The 26,975-nt window shown below is 38.5% G+C and overlaps 2 protein-coding genes across 6 annotated transcripts; one reads left to right on the top strand and one right to left on the bottom strand.

Moving 5' to 3' along the window:
- Positions 1–13,793, bottom strand: KLF1 (KLF transcription factor 1). Of its 4 annotated transcripts, XM_070741613.1 has the most exons (5): positions 13,336–13,793; positions 11,240–11,370; positions 4,298–4,406; positions 926–1,793; positions 1–443 (listed from the first exon to the last, which is right to left on the bottom strand). In XM_070741613.1, exons 3-5 carry the CDS (start codon positions 4,382–4,384, stop codon positions 268–270), a joined length of 1,131 nt encoding a protein of 376 aa, XP_070597714.1. In that variant the 5' UTR covers positions 4,385–4,406; positions 11,240–11,370; positions 13,336–13,793; the 3' UTR covers positions 1–267. The 4 variants fall into 4 exon arrangements, with proteins under 4 accessions (XP_070597714.1, XP_070597715.1, XP_070597712.1 ...); XM_070741614.1 differs by lacking the exon at positions 11,240–11,370; XM_070741611.1 differs by lacking the exons at positions 11,240–11,370; positions 13,336–13,793 and adding an exon at positions 4,546–4,660.
- Positions 13,549–26,751, top strand: GCDH (glutaryl-CoA dehydrogenase). 2 transcript variants are annotated; one of them, XM_070741610.1, is made up of 12 exons: positions 13,549–14,026; positions 14,639–14,753; positions 14,910–14,945; positions 15,944–16,078; positions 17,005–17,067; positions 18,337–18,507; positions 21,729–21,858; positions 22,134–22,350; positions 22,916–23,019; positions 24,108–24,233; positions 25,790–25,950; positions 26,080–26,751. In XM_070741610.1, the coding sequence occupies exons 2-12, from the start codon at positions 14,651–14,653 to the stop codon at positions 26,151–26,153; spliced, it is 1,320 nt and encodes a 439-aa protein (XP_070597711.1). In that variant the 5' UTR covers positions 13,549–14,026; positions 14,639–14,650; the 3' UTR covers positions 26,154–26,751. The 2 variants fall into 2 exon arrangements, with proteins under 2 accessions (XP_070597711.1, XP_070597710.1); XM_070741609.1 differs by having other exon boundaries at positions 13,856–14,124.
- Positions 26,752–26,975: the final 224 nt, after the last annotated feature.

Consider the following 26,975-nt stretch of genomic DNA (forward strand, 5'->3'; position numbering starts at 1 on the left):
TTTAGGTTTCAAAATATGATTGAGTTTCCAGTAGCGATAGAATAACAGAGCTGAGATTCCAAAATCCTTCAGTCTGGGAGTCCAACTGGGTAACTAGTCTCCATTACATTCTCTTGGCTAATGCTACCAGTATTAGAGAGGCAGCTATGCCTTCTGTGTAGGAAATAGAAACATGCAGAGATACACCCCTCACCCCATAGTTACTATCCACCATGAGGCTCCCTTGTGAGTTAGAATATCCATCATAGTCCAAAATGTTTATATTTGTCACACATGTCTCTTCAAATGCAGAGAGAGGTGATCCGAACGGGAGAAAGCACGCTGACAGACGTGACACTTGAATGGACGCTGTCCTGTGTGTTTACGATAATGGCGAGTCAGCTCATCTGAACGGGCAAATTTCCAATCACATCCTTCCCAAGTGCAGTGATATGGTTTCTCTCCTGTAAAACAGATAGTACTACTGTACTAGGGTCCTTGTGCTACCACTGGACCCGAGGAGGATCATTATTTTAAGTTAACAGAATTAATATTCATGCACAGAATATGCCGCCCCGAGTCCTCGGAGAAGGGTGGCATATAAATCCAATTAAATAAATAAATCCAAATAAATAAATAAATCCAAATAAATAAATAAATCCAAATAAAATAAAATAAAAAATAATAAAATAAAATAAAAAATAATAAAATAAAATAAAATAAAATAATAAAATAAAATAAAATAAAATAAGCAGCCCAAATTACAGGATGTCCCACATCCTCCCTCCCCAAGTCTCAGGATAAGAGGACCACCACACAGTGCATCATCTGAACTTTAGCAGAACTGCTCAACAGGTGAGCCATTTCTAAGGCCTCAGAGCAGAAGAAAAAATGCCCCACGATCTAACACCCAACTGCCCCCGGCCTCTATATCATTCTTCCTTACCTGTATGTGTGCGAAGATGAGCCTTCAGGTGGGAGCTCTTGGTATAGGTCTTCCCACAACTGGGATGACTGCAGATGTGACTAGCAGGCCGCTTGTGGGGCCATTGTTTGTGTCCTTTCTTTGGCTTGGCTATGGCTTCTCTAATAGGTGATGGTGGTTTCCTGAAGCCAAGGAGTGGCAGAGCATGGAGAACAGAATCTGCCTGGTACATTTGAACCCGGGCTTGATATGGACTATGGGAGAAAGGATGGTAACCATTCAGCAGACTGCAGTGTGGCATCTGGGAAGCCACTGAAGCTAGTGGAAGCTGATTGTAAGAAGCATGTTTGCCTAGCATATGAGGACTTGGCTGCACATGGGCTTCACAGGTTACATGATAATATTGCCCAAGAGATCTTGCTCTGGGCTGCCTGGGCTGTTGTTGCCCTGCAAGAGCCATAGAACCTCCCTGGGCAAAGTGTGGCAACTGATTATTGGAAAATACTAGTCCCTTATTGGGCTCTCTTATACCCTGGAAATAATCTGGTAGAACTGGGGTACAGTTCACAGAGTTCTCTTTTGGCAAGAACTGGACTTCCGAACTTGAGGGACCAGGAACTTCTGGAACCTTGAGGCTTCCTGGGAGCTTTTCTCCGACTTCCTCCTCAACTGACCCTGTCTGACAGACAGCAGACGTCGAGATCTGGTCCTCTTGGTCAACTTGAGAAAGACCAGCATTTGGTCCAGAGGTAGAAAAATTTCTTATGAGAAAATCAAGATCCCAATAGGCTTCCTCTTGCTCCTGCTTCACCTGCTGGATCCCCTCAGGTTGGTTCAGCTCCAAGAACTCCAGAGATGGAGTTTCAGGGCAGTCTTCTGTCTTCCACCACTAGAAAGCAAGTAAATAGCTCATGAAATAAATTGTGTTCCAGGTATGAAAATTGGGTTGCAGGTAGAAGCTGGGGGGCGGGGGGGGGAGAGATGTAGATTCTTGGTAGGCTTGTTATAGTAAGTACCTTTCACTAATTGAAAGACAGAAGCGGGTCACAAAAGTTGTAATGAATGAGCTTCGGAAGCCAGGACAGGCACAGGCTGGAGCCTGCCATTAAGGTGGAGATAAGAAGCCTACTATCACAAGGCTGCATAAGTTTCTGCCTTACAGTTGGGAGAGGCTGAATGCTAGTTATCTCACCTCCCTGTAGAAACAGGCAACAGAAACATTCACTACTCCACAGGCTTTTTCAGGCTTGGACAGTATCCTATGGCTATTCTACTCTAGACTTTCAAGGACTACATGATTCTAAGAAGGATTGAATAAATAAGGTACAATAAAACTGCTTGTCATCTCTGTATTATTATAGCAGAATAATCAATAGAGAAGCAGCAATTTATTTTATTTCTTCCCAAAATTGGCTCTGTTACCATAAATACAGTCTCCCCATTGCTTCTACTCAGGTTCTGACCTGCAACTATAAAATGTATGATAAAATTTATTATGACCCTTGACCACCATTTTGTAAATATGAGATGCTACAAAGGAGAAATTAAAAGCAGAGACACTATGTTATAAATACAGATAACATTATGAAACTAATTAAAAACTAATCAACAAGGTTATAAAACTATTTGGTGGATAAAAAGTCTTTACATACTAAATATTATGAAGTAATACCAAACTGTGTACATACATATATATAACCTATTAAGGAGATATATATATATATATATCCTTTTCATTATCAGCAATAATATTACTGCACACACACATATATAATTTATTAGTAATAGTAATATTAATAGTATTAGTAATATTATTTTCCTGTGTGAAGCAATGGCAACCAAAACAAAATCTGCAATTAATAATAATAATAATAATAATAATAATAATAATAATAATAATAATAATAATTTATTAGATTTGTATGCTGCCCCTCTCCGAGGACTCGGGGCGGCTCCTCCAGGGATATTAGAGTTCCTCTACATTAAGCAGAAAATCAAAATGTTCACAACCATTTATACTGCTATTAATAAGTAAAAGTACAGGAATAGGGTGCAAGATGCTATAGAAAAAATTCAAGAAATGTGTGAGCTACAGTTTAGGCTTCTCCAGGTCAGAGGGATAGATCCCGATCCTATTTTTTGAATTTCTTGTTTTCTTATTTTTTTAAAAAAATAACATATCTGCACAAAGATGAACTCTGCACATTACATGCCACGTTTTACTGGGCTTAAGATATATTTATCACTCAACTATTATTTTGTAAGTATGTGATATTTTTCTTACAAAAACAGAACCACATGTGTGAACTTTACAATACAACATTTCAACAAGGTATAAAAACTGCAATACAATGGCTTCTGCTTGGAATTTGGCCATTTTAAACTACAGTATGTTTTTTCCTTCAAACTACTTCTTTCCTAGTGCAACTAGATCTCTTCCCTCCCTATTAAAACCTTAACCCCATCCTAAGCTTTAAAGGACAAGTCATAATTCAGTTCAACCATTTTAGGCAATCTCCTATTCTAGAACTTTGTTCTAATTAAATAAAAACTTGGAGAAACTGACTTTAAAAATAAACTATGATGCATAATCAATGTAAGATCAATAAAGCGGTGCATGAATTATAAGCTAACATGAAGTGTGAATTCAGCTCCTATTAGTTTGTGGTTCAGCCAGTGTTTTATTTAGTTAAAACATGATTTAATCATGATGAAATTTGTTTTACAAACAAATATAGGGAATGTGAGGAAGACCATTTTGATTACAGGATTATATCAAGAGTTCCAGAAGATTTCAGGAAAGTTCTTCCCAGAACCTTAATATCACTGATTTGACCCACTGATTAGTTCTGGCTACTTGTGTGGGTTTTATCTACCAGATCTGCGCAGACACCTCTTTTAATTGAAGGTGGGGAAAACACTCTAAAACTACATGACATTATCTCTCCCTGACAGACTTACTATCATCATGAAATATGTTCCAAACATGCAAACAGTCTACACATTTTTGCACTTAAGCTTAAACAAGCACAAGCACTCCAAAACCATCAAATTCTATTTATTTATCTATTTAATTAGCATTATATCCCGTCTTCCCTTCAAAAGGAAAACCTGGTGTCCCAAATTTTCTGTTCTACTACTTTCTTTATAATGGAGTAAGACCAATTATTGCCTCCTATTCTTTCCCCCATCTGGCTAGAGGAGCTCCTAACATGCAAAGATTTACAATACCTTGCCACATCTGTTCTGGAAAGAAACCTTGATTTTGTAAGAAAAAGACTGGGTCCAGCTAAGAGCCTATGCTTATTACCACCTTCCCTCCCTTCAGACATTTTTAATTCTTACCAGAGGACACCTTCAGCCTTCCAGCCAGTATCCCCCACAACTTCTCACCTGGAAACTTTCAGATTGTGTATCTTGGAAGTTGTTAAATCCCCCCAGGGTGCCAGCTGTGGGTAACGCAGCCTCCACAAAAGCCATGGCTTATTAAAAAGCTATATCCCTGAAAGAAAAGAAGGAAAAATGAATAAGATAACATCACACCTCTCCAATCTTTGCTTACTCCTAGATATTACTTCTTAGGTCTAAACATATGCTGAAATTCTCTCATATAAACATCATTCCCACCAAAAAAAACCTACCCCTTCCTTTCTGTCTTTAAGAGCAAACTTTTCTATTTAGGTGTCACCATCAATATTTCTCTTCTTTTAATTCTCTCCTTCCTCACTTTGAACAAGACAGAAAACTAAATGAAGCTACCTAAACCAATCAAAAGAAGGGGGTGTGGCTAGTAAAGGAACAAGCTGCAGATGGATTAAATTACCTAAACATAATCAACTTGTTTGCAGCTCCTTTAGTAGTTATTTCCTTTAAATGAGAGAGATAAGGATGAATTCAGTCAGTGATCATTTTTTGTATGTATATGTGTGTATATATACATATAATGTATGTGTGTTATTTATAAGTATTCAATTCATTTAGAAAATTGAATTACTTACAAATAAAATATATTACCCTCTGAAAGGAATAATGTGGACCAAACAGTTCTAATCTGGGCTGTTGAAGTAAAAGAAATATAATTATAATATGTTATATTGTTATGCATGCTACAAATATAAGAACTAAAGGAAGGCATAATTTGCAGTTTTCTAGATGCTTTCAGCATTTAAGATTATTAAAATATTTTCATAGCCATTTTGTGGGGGGAAGAGAAGATTGTTTAGTACCCCAAAACTGCAATTTAAAACCTATCACGGAGCCTGCAATCATATGTATCTAGTCAGAAGTAAATTGTATTAAATTTTGTTGGACAAAATCAATCAATAAATAAATAAATAATATTTCAATAAAGATTATATGATTGTCTCTGAAAGCCCTTTAAGACTGTGTGCAATACATAATGCAATTTTTAAATATAAACCTAGATTTCCTCAGGTATTGGAAGATAGCAGCCTTCCCATCCATGAGGGACTACCACAGAGAAGAGGGGTCAGACTATTTTCCAAAGCATCAGAAGGCCAGACAAGAAATACAGTAATGGATGGAAGCTGACCAAAGAGAGATTCAACCTGGAAATGAGGAACTTTCTGAGGATGAGAGCAACCAACCAATGGAACAGCTTGCCTGCTGAGGTTGTGAGTGCTCCAACACAAGAGGCTTTCAAGGGGTGATTGGACTGCCATTTGTTCTAAATGGTATAGGGACTCTTGCCTGAGCAGGGGGGGTGGACTAGATGACCTACAAGATCCCTTCCAACTCTAATAATTTTTTTAAAAATGCCTCACTAATTTAGTTTTTAAAAGGTCTTGGTAAATAAAGTGAGAGCTTTGGGATGTCTCTAAGAAAAATATCTACAGATCTAACAGGGAATAAGTGAATCACTAGTTTTACTTATGCAAATTTATAGCAGTCTGGCTTACTGTGTTTTGAAAATAAATTTCCCTGAAGCTGACTGAGTTATTTTCCACTATTTCTCTTTGAAGCCCACAAAGTGCTTTACTACTTTACATATGTTGTTAAGTCTTTTAAAAAGAGTTGATTTCTTATCCTGAGAATTGCTCTCCTTGTGAAAAGATATATGATCTTGCATATGGGGAATGGAAACTGAAAGATAATAGCTTCATGACTAAGCACCCACTTGGAAGAAGCCCTCAATTCTTCTGATATGGCTAATGACTCTAATGATGCCAGAAGCAAATGGAGGAGTCCTCCAGAAGTGTGTGGAGGAGTTAGACTGTGGACTCCACCCTCATCTTGCCTCCCTCAGCCAGACCAGCCTCCAGCTGATGTTTTGGACTGCAACTCTCCTGTGCAAGGACAGGACAGCCAAAAGAGTGGGCAGCTTTGAGACGGGAAAAGCGTAAATAAGATTAACAGCTTGACTTGGGTTTGTATCAGGAGGTTTCAGGGGGTCTGGCAGGAGGCTCAGTTCTGATACAGGTCTGAAGGCTAATACTGTCTTGCCATTGAGAGGCAAGACACTTTGAAAAGAGGGTTGCATTGGCCCTTGCTAATGAGATTGAATTGAAGGGAAAATCAATCATGGATAGGAATAAAAGTCTTAAAGCAGGGGTTTTAAGAACATAACATAAGAAAGAATAACCATGCTGAATCAGGCCAAAGCCTGTTGAGTCCAGCATTCTGTGTCACACAGTGGCCCACCAATTGTCCATGGGGATCTTGAGCAGAAAGAGGAGGCAAGACCCTCCCTTTCCCCTGATGCCCCAACAAATGGTACTCAAGGGAATCCTGCCTGCCTCAACCAACATAGAGGCGGTTTTCTTAGACTAGCAAACTAATGGGATTCATTTAGGATTTAATACGAGTGCAGAAACATGCAGGAATTGAGTAAACTATGGTTAAGCAAGGATAAGTAAACTCTAAACACAGCAAATATATGAGGATGGAGAAAAGTTCCTAACTTCAAACATGCACATTTGGGTTGGATCCTGCGCCTTTAATTATTTTTAAGGGATAAAACAAATGAATAGGTAACATGCAGAATCCAACTGCTGTTCCTTTTAAAGAGATAAGCTGCAGCTGCTAAAATATGGTCTGCCATGATATTAAAAGCTCAAATTGAAGATGAAGACAAGAAGTGTTTATTTTATACAAGGTGAATGCATAACACTGGTACTTTTGAAGAATCCAATCTGGGTTGGTCACCAGGACCAGAAGATTAGACTTCCGAGCTTTTGGACTCATGCTGGAGCCCATCCTCAGGAAGCATCTCTGCAGCAGAGTGTATTATTATCCTGGAACACATATTCATTCATTGATACTTTCCTTCTTTGGATTTGTTGACTTGACAGACTGTGAGAAAGAAATTTTGATTTTAAAAATCATTACCTGAAAAATATGTCATTAAGGATGGATCAAATATAAGTCTGGATTTGGCCCAAAATGATCATTGCACAAAAATATTTCTACCCTAGAGAAAAATAAAAAATGAAATGTGCTTATACTCTTTAGTATGACGAGACCTAGAACAGAGCATCTGTAAATATTATTTTATGTATAGTAGGAACCATGCCTATCTCTAAAAATATCTGCATGATACCCTGTTTTCCTTTTGCTTATCATGCTCTCATTTGAAGGATTTGAAGGAGAAAATACGATTCTGTAACCTCAGAGTTACTAATAAAGAATTGAGACTATTTGGAAAATACCTTCCCTGTTTAATTTGTTATAAAAGAATTGTTGGGTTGGACAGAAATAGGCCATCAGTTAGAATCAGCTTTACTTAATACAGGTAGTCTTCAACTTACAACACAACGGTTAATTTAGTGACCATTCAAAATTACAACAGCACTGAAAAAAGTGACTTATTTTCACATGACCATTGGCCACATGATCAAAATTCAGATGCTTGGCAACTGACTCTTATTTATGATGGTTGCCATGTCCCACTGTCATGTAATCATCTTTTGTGACCTTCTGACAAGTCAATGGGGAAGCCAGATTCATTTAACAACCATTTAACAACTACAGGGATTCACTTAACAATTGTGGAAAGAAAGGTCATAAAATGCAGCAAAACTCAATAACTATCTTGCTTAGCAAGATAAATTTTGTGCTCAATTCTTGGTAAACTAGAACAATGTGAGGTAGACAACATCACCATATTTGTAACTGGCTGACAAACAGTGATGGGCCCCCACTCCCGGCGCCACTCTAGACACTGCCAAAATCTCATGCGGATGTCCTTCTGGCAGCGAAATTTGGGCAAAAATTGCATGCACAGAAGCAAAAAAACCTGGTAATTTTTACCGGAATCACACCAGAATTGGGCAATGGAGCTAAGCTTGCACTCCATTTCCGCCACAGGAACGGTGTTTCCCACCATTCCGGGTAGGGCCCATCCCTGCTGACAAACCATAGTCAACAAGTACTGTACTCCTTAATGGTACTACATCCACACTGATGAAAATAAGTCGCAGGGTACCACAAGGTTCTGTCTTAGGCCCAGTACCTTTCAATATCTTCATAAAGTGACTTGGATGAGGGAATAAAAAGGGAACTCATTAAATTTATAGATGACACTAATGGTGAGAGGGACCTTGAAATCCTAGTCTACAATTACTGAAATATGAGCTACCACTGTGCTGCAGCAGCAGCCAAAAAGCTAATACCATCCTTAGTTGTATAAACAGAGGCATAGAATCAAAATCACATGAAATATTATTACTTTTATAAAGCCTTAGTAAGCCCACATTTGAAATACTGCCTCCAGTGTTGGTCATCTCATTACAAAAAAGATGTTGAGACTTTGGAAAAAGTACAAAGATGATTAAAGGCCTTGAGACAAAAACATATTAAGAAAAGTTGCAGGATTTGGGTTTGGCTAGTCAAGAGAAAAGAAGATCTGGGGGGGACATGATAGCACTATTCCAGTATTTCAGAGGTTGTCACAAAGAGGAGGAGGGTCAACTTATTTTCCAAAGCATCAGGGCCAGACAAGAAACAATGGATGGAAACTAATCAAGGAGAATTAAGGAGAAACTTCCTAAAAGTGAAGACAATTAACCAGTGGGACAGCTTGCCTTCAGAAGTTGTGGGTGCTTCATCACTGGAGGTTTTAAGAGACTGGACAGCGAAGAGCCGGAGGGCCTTGTTCCAGTTGGACTACATCATGGCCTGGAACTGACTGACCATCTCAGCCCGCTGAGCCTCCATGTGCTGGTACCTGGTCTTGCATTCCCTCAGGTCTTTCCTCTGCTTGGAAAGCCTATGCTTGTAGTCCTCAGTGAGGTGCTTCTGCTAAGCGTCCATCCCGGTCAGATCCATTTTGAACTGAGCCAGTTGTTTTGCCAACTCTTTTTGGTGGTGGCTGCTTAGTTCCAACAACTGCTTCCTGTTGGGACCCTGAGAGGCCTGGTTAGGCAGGTGAGGAGTGGCTGGGAGGGGAAGGGCAAGAGGAGGCTGGCAAGACACTGCTGGACATGAGTGACACTAAGTTGGCCACCACACCTGCCCAGTTACATGACTATCTAGCCACGCCCACTCAGCCAATCATTAGGCAGATCATATTAGTAGTCCGCAGGATTTTAAATTATTAATTTAGTGGTCCCTGAAGTCCAAATGGTTGGGGGACCCTGGTATAGGATCTCCTGCTTGAGCAGGGGGTTGGACTAGAAGACGTCCAAGATCTCTTCCAGCTTTATTCTGATTTACTGATTGGTTGGTTGGTTGGTTGGTTGGTTGGTTGGTTGGTTGGTTGGTTGGTTGGTTGGTTGGTTGGTTGGTTGAAGTCAAGGACTACCTATAGTTAATTTAAGTTTCTTATTGAAATGGAATCAAACAAAAAATGAAAGTTAAGCTAATAACGTTTCTTCCAGCAAGTATCTAAAACAGCCTGCTCTCATCTAGATTTCATGGTTTTGTTAGGACTATAAGTACCAGAATTTGTAACCAACATGGCTATTGTGTGCAGGCTGAAAATTCTGGTAGTTGTAGCCAGATTTCATCCAGAGGACTTAGATGGCTATCCTGGTAGTCTTTTTTCTCCTACATAGCATAGACATAGATTGCAATTATAGACCTCAGCAGGTCTTGTTGTAAAGACTGTTTCTGAAATTCTCCTGTGAAGCGTCTCAGAATCAATCATGGATAAGAAAAACTCAAACATTCTGGGGCCAGGCTCTTCAAGGCTGCTGCATGTTTTAATTAGTTTCTTTTTATACAGGAGAAATTCAGTAAAATAATATTTTGATAGATCATTTTTTTTTGTTTCCTCTCTCTCCTTCCTGCTTTGGCCACAGAATAGTTCAGAACTGAATGTCATGGTAACTGTGATAGCTTGTGCTCTGCTGGGACTTTTCAAAAAACTATTATGGCAAATACTTTGAAAAAAGCCATGGTCACATTGCACTAATTACCTTGTCTGGAGTCATGGATAACCTTTATAATGAGAATAAATGACAGCTCAACAGAGACTGTCCTGCATTGTTTGCTATAATTCACTGGGTGGATTTTCAAGTCCCTTATCACAGGCCTTTAAAGAGTTATCTGCATTCAAACCAAAGCAAATTTATTCCTTTAATTGAGTGCTGCTGTATGGTCCTAGATCAAAAGAAGTCCCAAAATAGATTTATGCAGCATTATGCTAGATCAGCATTTTTCCAATTTGGCAACTTGTAAAGTTTGTAGACTCTCTCAGAAGTCCTCATCTCCACATATCTGCATAATCCCCCTTTTAAACAATAACAACTAGGGCCATTATCAATACTTAAGGTTGCAAATTCCATATGTTTAACTATGCATGGCAAAAGCTGCTTTTTTATAGTCCTCAACAAGCATGACCAATTATATTCTAACACTATAATCAGGTCTGAGACCTGACTGAAGAGAATCCAAATGTATCCTTTCCTCCATGGCCTTCAGAATCTTCATCCCAACCAGTTTCTCAACAACCTTCCCAAAGAAGGGGAAGTTGGAAGTTGGACAAAAATTGTCTAATACTATAAGGTCCAAAGATGATTTCCTGAGGAGCCCCCTGAAATACAGGCAAGCTATCATCTATGTACATGCAGGTGGGACTACCTCTACATTCACCACTGCTTAGACCCAACTGCATGTTGTCTCCCAGAATGTCCTAACCAGCCAAAAAGGACATAGATCTAAATAAGTCACTGAAGTAACAGCCACAGAGATCCTGTCCATTTCCTCAAGACCAAGGCATGGCATTGGGCCAGAATACATCTGGAACCGCCTTCTACCGCACGAATCCCAGCACCCGTCGACCAAACAATGCCCCAGCCCTCTGGAATCAACTCCCCTCCAGAGATTAGAACGGCCCCCACCCTCCTTGTCTTTCCCAAATTACTCAAGACCCACCTTTGTCGCCAGGCATGGGGGAGTTAAGATATTCCTTCCCCTAGGCCAGCAGTCCCCAAACTATGCGGCCCGCTGAGGCCATTTATCCAGTCCACGGGTGAGTGACACAACACAGCGTTCCATCTAATTTTCTATGAATAAAATGCAGCATTTTGTTAGTAACTAATAACAATCATCAAAAAAGTTGCAAAAGTTTTTTTTTCTAATTTTGTCATCCAGTTACATTCATTTTCTTTTAATTAAATTCCCTCCTTAATGTCCCTTCAAAAAGTACACCAATTATATTTCTAACTTATTAACCATTATGCCAAAGTGCTTCCTTCTTTCTTTATACATTTTTCTATAAGCCAAGAAAACCTACAATCAGATGTTAACAAAAGAAAATTAAAAACAAAACATAAACATATATATGAATTTCAGACTTCTTCCCCCCCCCCTCTAAATAGTACATTCCCATTTTGTTTTTTACTTTAAAATAAGGTATGTGCAGTGTGCATAGGGATTTGTTCATAGTTTTTTTTAATAGTCCGGCCCTCCAACACTCCAAGGGACAGTGAACTGGCCCCCTGTGTAAAACGTTTAGGGACCCCTGCCCTAGGCCATTACAAGTTATGCATGGTATGTTTGTGTTTTTTATAATAAGGGTTTTTAGTTGTTTTATTAAATTGGATTGTTACATGTTGTTTTACCATTGTTGTTAGCCGCCCTGAGTCTGCGGAGAGGGGCGGCATACAAATCCAATCAATCAATCAATCAATCAATCCATACATACAAGGCTTAAACTCATTACAGATTAACAGGTATCATTCAATTCCACTAAAAGTTGACAGCCAGGGGAATTCAGAGGAGACCTTAGTGATTTTAATCAATAGATTCTTCATACTGACCCACCACAAGCATTTGCCTACTCTCCTTCTTTCCAAGAGGGACTAGGTCACCTTGAAGAGCAACCAATCTCCAGACATAAGTGTAGAAAAGTAATTACAGTTTGTTGCTCTTATTATCACGAGTTAATATTTAAGGAATCTTCATGCTACTTAAAGGCCTTGTTTATAGTACACTGCCTGGCTGATGGGTCTAACTTATGATAAAAAAACATACTGAAAACAATGGGTAAAGAAAGGATGTGGACTGAGTACAAACATGTATTATATCAGCATAAAAGGAATATGGTCTAGCTTGGTCATCTAGATTCTAGACAGAATAAAGATCAAATTGCAAACAAATATATGAAGAATAAATAAATTGAGAAAGTCATGGATGAATGAAGTTAGTGAAATCCTCAAAATATTACAAATATTTTGTAAACTAGGCTCTAATTAGATCACATTAAAGAAAAAAGCGAGAGAACCAATTTGGTGTAATAGTTAAAGCATCAGGTTAGAATCTGAGAGACCCAGAGTTGGTTGAGGCACAAAGCCAGCTTGATTTTTGGGCAGTTATTTTCTTTAAGACCTGGAAAGTAGCCAAGGGCAAACAACTGATAAGTAAGGCCATACTTGGAATAGTACTGCATTCAGTTTTGTCACCACAATGTAAAAAGGATGTTGAGACTCTAGAAAGAGTGCAGAGAAGAGCAACAAAGATAATTAGGGGACTGCAGGCTAAAACATATGAAGAGCAGTTGCAGGAATTGGGTATCTCTAGTTTAATGAAAAGAAGGACCAGGAGAGACATGATAGCAGGGTTCCAATATTTCAGGGGTTGCCACAAAGAAGGAGTCAACCTATTCTCCAAAGTACCTGAGGGTAGAACAAGAACCAATGGGGGGAAACTAATCAGGAAAAGAAGCAACTTAGAACTAAGGAGAAATTTCCTGGCAGAAGAATTGATCAGTGGAACAGCTTGCCTCCAGAAGTTGTGAATGCTCCAACACTGGAAGTTTTAAAGAAGATGTTGGATAACCCTCTGCCTGAAGTAGTGTAGGGTTTCCTGGCCAAGCAGCAGGTTGGACTAGAAGACCTCCAAGGTCCCTTTCCAACTCTGTTGTTATTATTAACTTCCAAGGTTTGTTATTTATTTACTTACTTACTTACTTACTTACTTACTTACTTACTTACTTACTTACTTACTTACTTACCTACTTATTTACTTACTTATTTATTTGATTTCTATGCCGCCCAATCACAAGGGCAGCTTACAACAACGATATAAGTAAAGTAAAAATAAATACAGAACAGTAAAAGAAGTCGGTTTTCCCAAGAAAACCGCAGCGACTAATCCAGGCTGTTGCCAAAGTCAACAATGACTCATAAAGCCATCGTTTGGAGGTCTGTGAACCTCCACACTATGCAAAGAAACACTCCTTTAAAGCTGCATAGCTGTTATACCAGGATTGATGCACAGCGAGAAAAAGGTGCAATTTTTGAAACTTTTGAAAAGTGTTATATGCGTGTTTAAGTAAGGCAAAATAATCAGCAGCAATACAAGACTGAGTGGGGGGAGGGGGGACTGTCAAGGAACGGGTCAAAATCAACAGGGACCAAGCACTTGGCCGCTTCGGGACACCTTCGCTCCCACCCTCCCCTCCTTTTCCCAGACGCCGAGTTCACCCTCGCCGCCGCCTGCGGCGGGGCTACACGCCTCCTCTGCCTAGCCAATGGGAGAGGAGGGCGCCGCCTCGCGCAGCTAGGAAGGAAGGGCAGGCGAAGTCCATTGGCCTGAAGGAGGGGCCGCGGTGAACCCGGGAGGAGACGTCACTTCACCTGCCGGCCTGTCAATCTTCCGCGAAAAAGCTGGGAGCAAGCCGTCCAGAAGCAACGCCTTCAACCATCAGCCCCAATCTCGGTCAGTATTCTTTTCAACTGCGGGTCGAAATGTTGCTGACACTGAAATCAGTGGCGTTCCCAGCACTGGTCGGTAGGAGAAGGGGAGTCCCCGACCGAGTGAGTCCCTTCTCTTTCGCCCCGGATGGGGAATAAGGCGCCTGTAATAGCCGCTTCCCCCAGAAGAAAAACCCACCAGTTGTGTTTACTGCTCTGCAAAGCGCTAGGCCTCATTGTTCCTCGCAATTCCTGGAAGTGGGCCTCGCATGTGGATACTCTGCTTTCCCAATTTACAGGTCTCCCCGGTGTAATGCTTGAACCATTTACCCACTTCTTTCCCCTCATCTCCTGCTTCGGCAGGGGATTGGACTAGATGGCCTACAAGGTCCCTTCCAACTCTAATAACTAAATAATTTTTATTTGGCTGTTTCTTTAACCCTAGGAACTATTCCCACTTTGTTTAATATGTGGTGCTTTGGATTAATTCTTGTATCTATATTATAAACAGGACTGAACTGAGTTATGGGTATCATCCTTCTTCTATTCCAGCATTTTGCTGGAGGACGATTGCACTCAATTGAACACTTCAATGATTTTCATGACTTACAGTTTTTTTCCATTTGACCCTTTCCAGAATTTATCCACCATGGCGCTAAGGTTACCTATCAGGCTTTTTCTGCAGTGCAGAGGCAGTGTAACAAACTTATGTGATACTCGAGCACAGAGCATTAGTGCACCTGTACCAGAAGGTCAGTGACTCCTTTTTGTTATCATGTGTGGGTAAAGATAGTAGTGCCAGGGCTAAGAGATAGATAAATCTATTTAGGATTCTTGGATTTTATGGGGAAGCAGCACAAAAGACAATTGGAATGACAAATGGGCTTACTTTGTTACTTGTGTTACAGAAAAAGAAGGGAAGCCTTTGGTGAACGGATCAAAAGGTAAAAAGATTCTTTCTTGTCAATTGTGATTTAGAGCTGCTTGTCTGAGCTCATAATCACTAGTCACTCTTCAAACAGCGTTCCTCCTACTTCATAGATCCTTCCATTGGGAAAAATTAAAAATCTCTTTGCTCTCTTGTATAAGATATACAATCACTATTAATCCCTTGTCATTAATTTGGTGGGTCTGATGGAGGATGTGAGTTTCCAGGGATCTATGCATCTATAGACAAAGATTTGATTTTGATTAGATAACTAAGATTTTATTCCCTCAAAAATTGGTTCCAGGTATTCTGTTCTATAAGATACAGTTACTGCCACTATCAAAATTGATTATTTTATAAAACTGTTGTATATGTGTGTTCCCAGAAATAAGACCCACCAAGCTAGCAACCTCAGTGTATAAATAACTAATTATATAGAATATAACTTTCACATGTATATTTCAGAGCCATATAGTATAATGGTTAAGGTGTGAATTTTGATTAGAAACACATGAATTTGCATTCCACTCGCCAGGGAAATTGAATGGATAACTTTAGGCAAGCTGCTGTCTGTCAACCCAGCACACTTTTCAAATATTCCAAGATGAAACCAGATAGGTGAAGTAGAATAATTAAGGCCATGAGTCAACCCTTGAAAAACCTATGAATATGTATAAAAATAGCCTGTTCCTTATATGGGATTTCCTCAGTATATTTTTCTCTTTGAATCATGCATACTATCCTTTAAGAAAAAAAAGCAAAGACTCCAAATACAAAACATAATTTCAAGAAAAATGAATGGTATCATTGCAGTTCTGCAGTTTGCCTGTTTACACTAAAGTGGACAATAATCTTATGGTGTTTGTGTGAGAATAACCTGTGATGCCAGGCAAAGATTTTTACAGGTTCGCACTTGCCAATTACAGAACTTTTCAGTGGCATTCATGTTATTGTCCATATGGAGAACTATTGGACTATTTGTTCTTTAGACTAGCTCTAGCTTTCTTCTTTCAGTTCAGTTTGACTGGCGTGATGCCCTACAATTGGAAAGGCTCCTGACTCCAGAGGAAATAATGATGCGGGACTCATTTCGTGCCTATTGCCAAGAAAAGTTGATGCCCAGGATCCTCATGGCCAATCGAAATGAAGGTAACTTTGTATTAACAATGTGGTGTCCTTCATAATTTGAAGCTACAGCTTTTACAATCCCTTGGAACTGCTGGTTGGGTAGAGGCTGACAGGAATTGAGTTACTTATTCAGCAGCCCTATGGGAGCAGCATGAGAGACAGTGGAAGAATTAGTAAATTGTTTTGGATCAGTTTTAAAAAACTCAACTTTCCTTGAGTTAAGCATACTTTAATTTCCTTTCAGATACTCAAGTTCTCAGAAGTGATAATGACACCTATCTAGGTGTCAGAAATGTATAAACCAATGAGAGCCAGTTTGGTGTAGTGATGAAGGACACCAGGAGTTCTTTGCATGCTTTCATATTGCTAGGTTAACAAGAGCTAGGGCAAGGACAGGAGTTCACCTCTTCACACTATGCTCAGATCTTGAACCTGAGCTGCCAGCTTTCAGCTGACAAGTCCAGTGTTTTAACTTCTGAACCACTGTGAATGAAGGATGGAAGGCTGAGTCAATCTTGAGTCAGTGAGAATTGAACTCCAGGCTGTGGGCAGAGTTAGCCTGCAATCCTCCAGCATGGTTGCCTAGGTTGGTAAAATGACAATCCAGATTGTTGGTGGCAATATGCTGACTCCATAAAAAGCTTAGAGTGTTCTGTAAAACATTATAAAGTGGTATATAACTCTAAGTACTATTGCTATTAACATGGAATACTGATTTTCATGTAAATTCAGTCATTGTGACTGGGGCTCTAGTAATTATCAAAGTTATTTATCAGTATTATAACAAGCCTCTATGTTGCATACCAGGCTTCTGAGTCAGTTGAGAAAAGCAGCATAGAAGTTAATTAATTAATAAATATAGATATTTTAATGCACATTTCTTACAAAAAGTTATGCTTACAGTGTTATAAAGTACATTGTTTTATTCTGTCCTATTTTCATTCTAGTCTTTCATCGGGAAATTGTGTCAGAGATGGGGACCCTTGGTGTCTTGGGCCCAACCATCAAAGGTATTGTTAAATATTTTCATGATATTGAGTGAGCCCATTATATCTGTAGCAGAAGGGAGGATTTTTCATAACTTTTTCATGTTTCTTGGGAGGAGAAGTTCAGAATATATTATGTCCCCACTTACGAGACTGCCTTCCGCAGCATAAATCCCAGTGGCCGGTTAGGTCCCATAGAATTGGCCTTCTCCAGGTCCCACCAAACACTGTCATTTGGTGGGGCCTAGGGGAAGAGCCTTCTCTGTGGGGGGCCCGGCCCTCTGGAATCAGTTTCCCCCAGAGATTCTTACTGCCCCCACCCTCCTTGCCTTCCGCAAAAGTCTTAAGACTTTTTGTCGCCAGGCCTGGGGCAATTAGATCTTGCCCCCCTGACCAATAAATATGATGCATAGTGTGATTGGATTGTCTGATTGAGTAATATATAGGGTTTTTAACTATAGTTTTTAGTGTATTAGATTTGTTTTGTATGCTTTGTTTCTATATTCTGTGAGCCGCCCCGAGTTTTTGGAGAAGGGCGACATTCAAATCTAATAAATAATAACAATAATAATTTCAGCTATAGTTTAAGTATTTGATAAATCATTGCCATCATCCTTCTATGATAGGTATTAGTATACTTCTTTTATTTGACTGAGCAGTTCTCTGTTTCTGCTGGTTTGCATTTGTACTCAGTCAGCGAGTTCAGATAATAACTGGCTATGACTTTTTTTTCCAGAATTAAACATTAGATTTTTTTAAATGTTCTGTTATGAATTGTGAAATGCTTGAAAGAGCTTCTTAAGATAAGATAATATCTTAAGATAAAGTAGGATACAACATTTAAAATCCAGATTTAGAAATTGCCAATCATTTATCATATTTGAAATACTAGGATTACTACTGATTTTAGAGACTTAGTAAAACTTGATTTTATATTAAGGACTGTAGAAGATGTAACAATTACTTTGTATCTATAATACATACATACATACCATGTTTCCTCGAAAATAAGACTGTCTTATATTTTTTTGAACCCTGAAATAAATACTTGGCCTTATTGTCATAGGCTTAAAAGCGAACACGGTACATACATATACATATACATTTGTAATACATATATTATAAAACATGAGACATGAAACATTGGACTATTAAGGCTTAATTAAATTATTAATAAATTATTCCCTTTATTTATTTGTTTCTTTCTAAATATTTGGCAAGTAGGATCTTTAACTATGAAGTTACAGCTGATTTCTTAACACATATGATTAATTCTCCATTCTTTTGCCTTAGGTTATGGCTGTGCAGGGACCACTTATGTTGCATATGGACTGCTGGCCAGGGAGATTGAGAGAGTGGACAGTGGCTATCGGTCAGTCATGAGTGTTCAGTCATCTTTAGTGATGCATCCCATTTATGCATATGGGACAGAAAAGCAGAAACAGAAATATCTGCCAGCCCTCGGTGAGTTAATAGTTTAGAAGACTGAATGCTCTATATGCTGAATGATCACTCTATATACCAACACTGGTTTGTTTTTATCTCTTGTTTATTATTTTTGCACATACATGCATATGTACCATGTATATTCAGCTGAGATTGGATCAACATTTTTCAGCTGTAGCTAGGGGAACCTTTGCATAGGTTCACCTGGTGCACCAGTTGTGACCCTATGCATGAGCTGTTGTGGGTGCACCTAGGTACACCCACATCACACCAACTCTCTGCGAGCTGCACTAGCTTCCAATCAGTCTCCAGATGCAATTCATGGTGTTATAGGTATCACCTATAAAGCCTTACATGACTTACGGCCAGACTGACTTCAGGACCGCCTTCTACCGCATAGCTCCCAGCGACCAATAAGGGCCCATAGGGTTGGCGTTCTCCGGGCCCTGTCAGCTAAACAGTGTCAGTTTAGCTCACGGAGGAGAGCTTTCTCTGTGGCAGCTTCGGTTCTCTGGAACCAGCTACCTCCTGAGATCTGTACTGCCCCCACCCTACTGGCCTTCTGGAAAGCTGTGAAGACCTGATTTGCTAGCAGACCTGGGGCCATTGATTAAATTGTACATCATCTATATCCAGCCCCAAAAGATATGCATAATTTAGTTATGGGTCTTGTTTTTTTAATTTTTTAAAAGATATTGTTCTCTTTGTTGTGAGCCTCCCAGAGTCCTTGGTAGTTGGGCAGCATATAAATGTGAATGAATGAATGAATGAATGAATGAATGAATGAATGAATGAATGAATATATATTAATTATATATATATATATATATATATATATATATATATATATATATATATATATTTGTTTTCGTAAATTTTCACGGGTATATGTATGTAGATTGTTCTGAGTTCGGGTTTTGCCCTGTGTAATGTTTTGCATGTCTATGCGACGTTTCGGCGAAATCACATTCACCATCTTCAGGCTGTAGTTCCAATCTTTGTGTTGTTTTAAATTTAAAACAACACAAAGATTGGAACTACAGCCTGAAGATGGTGAATGTGATTTCGCCGAAACGTCGCATAGACATGCAAAACATTACACAGGGCAAAACCCGAACTCAGAACAATCTACATATATATATATATATATATATATATATATCCTAGTCTCCCTTAATTTTCAAATTCAGCTTAAACATGTGACATATATATATATATATATATATATATATATATATATATATATATATATATATATGTCACATGTTTAAGCTGAATTTGAAAATTAAGGGAGACTAGGATAGATCTATTTCGGCCTTATTTTGGCCTCATCAGCTAGCCATACCTACTGGGACTTGAACCTGCAACCTTTGCCTTGTAAGGCAGAGAATTATCCTTTATATATATATATATAAATAGAGAGAGAGAGAGAGAGAGAGAGAATATAAACCTGTCACAATATATATACTGTACATAGGTATATATTGTGACAGGTTTATATTCCATATTTATTTATTTATTTATTTATTTATTCATTCATTCATATATATATATACAGTACAGTATATATGTATATAGTGACAGGTTTATATTTCAAAATTATAGTTGACTCCTCTGCATTGTCAATTACTTGTGAAATTGCCTCTGTGGTTCAGTAACTTTCTACTCATATTTGCATCTTTGAAGTAGTTTGAGTAGTATTTTTAACATCCTTGGAACATAGCTGTTCTGTGAACTGATGGATTTTATTTAAAGATTTTTCAAATACATATCTAATAATTTGCTCCTCCATCTTCTCTTTAGTTAAACAGTAGCTTTTTTATAAGTCACTTAAGAATTGCTGACCAGTCAGAAATCATAAAAATCAGTTTTAGCCACCCACAGCAAAGCAAACCAAGCTACAAATTACTAAAAATAATAAATTTTCTTCCCTTATATTTCTCCTTTTTTTTTTAAAGTTCTTATTTTAGTCCCTTCTTTCTTGTTTAACAAGAAGACATTGCAGATCTTCAAAAAGGAATAATAGGCTATAGTTTGAGAGAGCCTCTTTTAGCTTAATAAAAATTAGTAGGCACAATTTACTGTCTATTTGAAAAATAAATTCCAAAATGGCTACTTCTTTAACAACAATTGCACACAAGCTGCTTCAAAGCACAACACTTGAAGCTACTTGCAGGCCTTTGTTGTATTGGAGTATCTTGGGTGACTCTCCTTAACTCAGGAGAGTTACCATATTTTTCAGAGTATAAGACACACCAGAAAATAAGACGCACCTTAGTTTTGGAGGAGGAAAATAGGGAAAAGAATCTGCTTACCAGGTATTCATCTGGCTAGCATCCTTAGTCTGATCAGCTTCAGCACATTATTTTCTCCCCTGGTTACGGGCTTAAAAAAACTTTATTCTGAGACAGTAACAATGAAAGAGCTTCCAAGCCAATAAGAGCTGGGAACGTCATTAGCACCTGGAAAGAAACAGTCGAGCAAGTTAGACCAATGGTAAAAAAAATCCTGCAAAGATTTAGGGCTTGGAAAACATTCCTCACAGAGAGTAAACAACGAATTGGCTTGGGAATATTAATAGTACCTGGTTAGGGCTGGAAAGAAACATCTGGAGCAAGTAAAGCAATGAAAAAAAACCCTAGAAAGACAGGGTTTGGAAAACATTTTTCTTCTGGGAGAGTATTAATGAAGAGCTGGGAACATTGTTAGCACCTGGTTAGGACTGGAAAGAAACTTCTTTGTAGCAAGTTAGAGTAATGGAAAAAATCCTGTGAAGACTTAGGGCTTGGAAAACATGCTTCACAGAGAGAAACAATGAAAGAGCCTGCAAGGTAAGAGCTGGGAAGATCGTTAGCAGCTAGTTAGTTGCTGGGGGAGGCACAATAAGTGCCAAAAATGATTAATATCAAACAGATTTTTCCCCTAAGGAATAATACAGTGAATCATAAGCAGCCAACACTGACAAGTTTGATCCTTACAACTCTAGTCGGAATTGAAATTGAAATTAAGTTCTAGCTTATGCATCAAACACCAAACAAAGGATGAGTACCAGGACAAAATTTTCACATCAAAATGTGTTGTGTACCAAATTTGATGAGTTTCAGAGCAGTTGAGAATCAAGGTACCACTGTAGATTTATCCCTGTGAAGTTGTTTCAATAACAACAGGACTTGTAAAGAAGTGAGAAGGATAATTTAGGAGTTGCTATACTCATCCTTTGATTTTTTTTTTCACCATAGCTAAAGGAGAGTTGCTGGGCTGTTTTGGGCTTACAGAACCTAACCATGGAAGTGACCCTGGTAGCATGGAGACTCGGGCCCAGTATAACTCTTCCAGGAAGACTTATACACTCAATGGTTCCAAGACTTGGTGAGGTTTGCACTTGTCTTTATGTATGCGGATCAGGACAGGGAAGTAGCCTAGGCCACTAGGATTAGTTTAAAATAATGGTAGAACTTTAAGACCCTGATAATTATAGTGATAGATTTGAGGGAAGAGGACTGAATTTTGTTTCTGAAAGATTTGCTCTGTTTATAGTAGTTTTTCATTTCCCCTTTTTAGCTACTTGAATTTTAACTTGATTTTTATAAGGACTGTGTTGAGTGCCATAGCAAACATTGACAGTATGCTTGCTGTTCTTTTAGGATCACTAATTCCCCAATGGCTGACCTATGTGTAGTGTGGGCTGTATGTGATGATGGCAAAATACGGGGTTTCCTATTGGAACGAGGAATGAAAGGTCTTTCTACGCCAAAGATTGAGGGCAAATTTTCACTACGCGCTTCTCTTACTGGAATGATTATTATGGAAGATGTAGAAGTGCCTGAAGAGAACCTACTACCCAAAGTGTCTGGACTTGCAGTAAGATCTCTCCACAATCCATGCAATACTCATTGGCATGTGCAATAGGACTACTGTATGTGAATGGTGCACTAACCAGGAATGCTACAAGAGGTGCTACCCCAAGTTTATTACCAGGGGATGTTGAGAAAGATTGAAAATAAATTTTAATTCAAGCTTAAAAGTATTTCTAGATGATTTAGCTAAAAGGTTTGGGTTCATTTCATTATGAATGTATAAATTGCAGTGCAACAATAAGTAGTAACTGTACAACTAAGAAACAAATGTTAATCCAATATTCCATGTTCGTTTATGTCCTGTCTTTGAACACCCGCCTTCAAAAGAACTTAGCCATATCAAATGCTAATTTCATAGGCAGAATGATTTATGACATTATTTTAAATGGGACTTAATATATAAAATAAAGTTTGGGGCACTCTCTCTCCTTTGTAAGCTTCCACAGACAGCTGGTAGGCAAATGGTAGGTGTGAATCATGTGGATGATCCTTGGAAGTCAATATCTTTTTGGAACAAGGAATATTAATAAATTACTTCTCCCAATCATAATGTCTTTCTCTTCCCACAGGGACCTTTTGGCTGCCTGAATAATGCACGGTATGGCATCTCCTGGGGAGCACTGGGTGCTGCTGAGTTCTGTATGCATACAGCCAGGCAATATACTTTGGATAGGTAAAGGTTTGATATTTCTGGAGAGATGTTCTACAAGAACTGGGCATGTGGTTACAATAATGCTTACATACTAATATGTAGGTATCCTTAATATCTCATCTCCACAAACACTGTGCTTGTGATAGGATCCCAGCATGTCAGTTATACGGAAGATGTTGTGTGCTTTGTATCAAGACCATGCTGAGCATCCTTGACTGAAGTCAGATTTGAAAAAAAGATACCCAGTAATGTCAGTTTTGCTAAGGATATATTGGATGAAAGAAGATCCCTGAAGTTATACATTGCTCAAAAAAATAAAGGGAACAAAATATAACTTCAAGTAAATCAAACTTCTGTGAAATCAACTGCCCACTTAGGAAGCAACACTGATTGACAATCAATTTCACATGCTGTTGTGCAAATGGAATAGTTGTGCAAATAAAATATTCAATGAGAATATTTCATTCATTCAGATCTAGGATGTGTTAGAGTGTTCCAATTATTATTTTGAGCAGTATACATTTTACTTATATTTCATGGATTCTTAACAGGTCTCCAGAGAACTATTCAAGATTATTCATTGATGATTTCCATTTGTACAGTTCCATGGCCATTTGTTATAGGACACATATTTAGGATCACTGTATAATAGAAGCAGCTGCATTTTCAGATTTAGATGTCTCTGTAATTTTTTATAATTTTCGTTATATTATTTAAACTGTATCTCCAGTCCTAAATAACACTTGGCTGGACTTGGTAGCCAGAAATTATTCCGTAAATTATTCTGTAAATTACCGTATTCTGTTGCTTCTCATATATCTACTTTATTTGCATGCTATTCTCTCCACTGAGTTTTCTGAGTCTCCACTTTTTCCAAGTTTTATCTCATAGGATACATAAATTATCTTAAGCTATTTCATCTATTCTTTGTTATACCTGTTATATCTGAATTCTTCTTTAAAATTAACTTGATGGGCTTAAAAGCTTCTAATATGATAGAATCACCTTCTACATGGTGCTTCTCTAGATGTTTCCAGTATTTTATCAACTTTTCCCCCCATTATACCTGTGCAATGTTTTAGCTGAATTATTTAATCCATTCATCTTAGAATTCAGTTCAGAGCCCCCTTGGCAAGAAACCAATTGATCCAGAAGAAGTTGGCTGACATGCTCACAGAGATCACTATTGGCTTACAGGGTTGTCTGCAATTGGGGCGCTTGAAAGATGAAGACAAGTAGGTATATTTCTATATGTCATTGATGGCAGAATTGTGACTAGCAGCCTTTTTTTTCAAAGGGAGATTTAGTCAAATGAAAGATAAAATCTATCACACTACTTCATTTTGTATCTTGGGAAATATTTTAAAAGATCAGTACCTCTGCTGGAGAGAATCAGAGATAAAAGGGAGGATCAAATTGTTCTCCTTTTCTTAACCCACAAATTGCATTTTTTTTTCAATTTCTCCCAGCATTGCAGTGTACAACAAAACTTTTATTCACTTTGCTGCAACTATCACACATCTAGGACTATCACAGTGCAGAAGGCAGAAATTAGAAATTATACTCTAAATATAGTAACCGATTACCATTTTATACTAGGCATGAGAAAAAGCAAGGTCTCTATTAAGCTACAGGAAAAAAGGGAGAACAAAGAACTAAGTTTAAGCTTAAGCTTAAGAGAATATAAAACAGAACTATAATTCATTTCTCAGAAGACTAATCTCTTAAATAGGCTGTGTTAAGTGCCTGGGAAACTGCAATCAAGCTTGAGCCAACTGAGAGAGAAAGCCTGACACTATGACAGTGCTCAAGCCTGTGCTTTTAAAAGCAATTAATAGCAAGAAGAAAAAAAGTTGCATGATGGCAAGATGTGATTAGTTGTTGCCATTCTTTTCTTTTTCATCATAATCCCAATGAAACTCTGGCTGTGGTGATAACTGCAGAAAGGAAGCATCTGAGGCCAATAAAATGGCAAGCAAGATTGTTGAGGGCAATATGCTGATTCTGCAAAGCCTCTCCCTTTGGGAACTGGGCAGTGCAAGTGGTTGGCAAGCGTGTGAAGCTGCATTTGTGAAAGTGTTGTGCGTGTGTGCAAGACTACCCCCCCCCCCGGCTCTTCACTGCCAATCTGCAGAGCTGGAAAGGTTGGGACCTCTGCTACAAAGCACTATAAAGTGGTACCTCTACTTACGAACTTAATTCATTCTGTGACCTGGTTCTTAAGTAGGAAAGTTTGTAAGAAGAAGCAATTTTTCCCATAGGAATCAATGTAAAAGCAATAATGTGTGTGATTGGGGAAACCACAGGGAGGGTGGAGGCCCTGTTTCCTCGCAGGAGATTCCTAGAGAGGCCCCACGGAGGCTTCTCCCTGCCTTTTTAGGTTACAGTTTTGGAGGGTCAGGTTTGTATGTGGAAAATGATTCTTGAGAAGAGGCAAAAAAATCTTGAACACCCAGTTCTTATCTAGAAAAGTTTGTAAGTAGAGGCGTTTGTAGGTAGAGGTACCACTGTCTATACTGTAAGTCTAAATGCTATTGCTATTCATTAGTGCCACTGAACTTCCTTTCTAGAATTAATGGAGAGGGGAGGGAAAGAGAGAGAGATTCATGACTGGGGGGGGGGGTTCTCACCTCTTATGTACCTTGGTCCGTGCATCCATTTTTTTAAAAAAAGATTCTATACTAAGTGTGATTTCTGTCACATCTGACTTGTTTTCAATTTTGTATGAAAGCCTAGGGACCTAAGCCCTTTCTGTCATTGCTTGATTTCAGCATTTGTCCTATGTTTCCAGGGCAACTCCTGAGATGATATCTATGCTGAAACGGAATTCCTGTGGGAAAGCCCTGGAGATTGCCCGGCAAGCTCGTGACATGCTTGGGGGCAATGGAATTGCAGATGAATATCATGTTATCAGGCATGTTATGAATTTGGAGGCAGTTAACACATATGAAGGTAAAAAAGGATTGTAATTGTGTCCAGCAAACATATTATTTAGAAACATGTCCTATTATTTTGCTTCATTTATATATTCAGTTTTTTAAAGAGACAATTCTAACAACATTTTTCCCTTTTTGCCTTCAGGGACTCACGATATCCATGCTCTCATCCTTGGTAGAGCTATCACTGGACTTCAAGCATTCACAGCTGGGAAATAAACACATTTCCCTAGACTTTTGCTTTCCTCTACGTGATTCCAGTTGGGAACATCACTCAAGATGGTTTATGATGCTGGAATATCTTCATAAGATGAGCATGCCTGCTTCTGCTCACCAGTTTGTGATCAAATTATTCAGTTCAACTCAAATATTTGTAAGCTGAAAGAAATCAGGCATTTGAAAATTCTCTGCTTTTCAGAAAGAAATTAAAAGTGCTGCATTATGCTAAAAGAAAAAAACTTTTTCTAATTGGTAGAACGATAATACTGTGGTCTAGGTAGGAAATGTTTTGGAATTGTCTAATTATTTTTGAAACAAACTATTCTGGTATTAACTGTTGGTAGCTGACTGCCTTTCCAGGGTCCAGTCAGAGCCTTGAGGTCTATACCAGAGTGGGTAATCTCCAATTTATAGTTTTAAAAAAATCCAGGTAAGATTCTTCTTTTTGTGTAAGAGGAAATTGTAATACTTGCAAACACAGAAGATGAAAATCAGAATTTACTACTTAACTCTGTGCTCTTCCTGCCATGTGACATAACTAGCTGCTGTTTTTAAGTGCCTTCATTGACAGTGTTAAATAAAGACTGATTTTTTAAAATATTAGAACACATTTTTTATGCTGTGTTAAGCTATTTCAGCTCAGATACTTGCCCCTTTGAATAAGGCCTTTGTGCTTTCAAAAATAAATTTAATGTGATGAATTTCCAACACTAGTTTGTGCAGGATAATTAGTTGAAACCTGATATGCTAATATTAGTGACCAAAGAAAGTAGAGTACCACTTGAATACCATTGGTATTAACAAGTTCACCATCAGTCAACT

The sequence above is a fragment of the Erythrolamprus reginae genome, chromosome 2 (genome assembly GCF_031021105.1).
Source record: "Erythrolamprus reginae isolate rEryReg1 chromosome 2, rEryReg1.hap1, whole genome shotgun sequence".
Taxonomy (NCBI): Eukaryota; Metazoa; Chordata; class Lepidosauria; order Squamata; family Dipsadidae; genus Erythrolamprus; species Erythrolamprus reginae.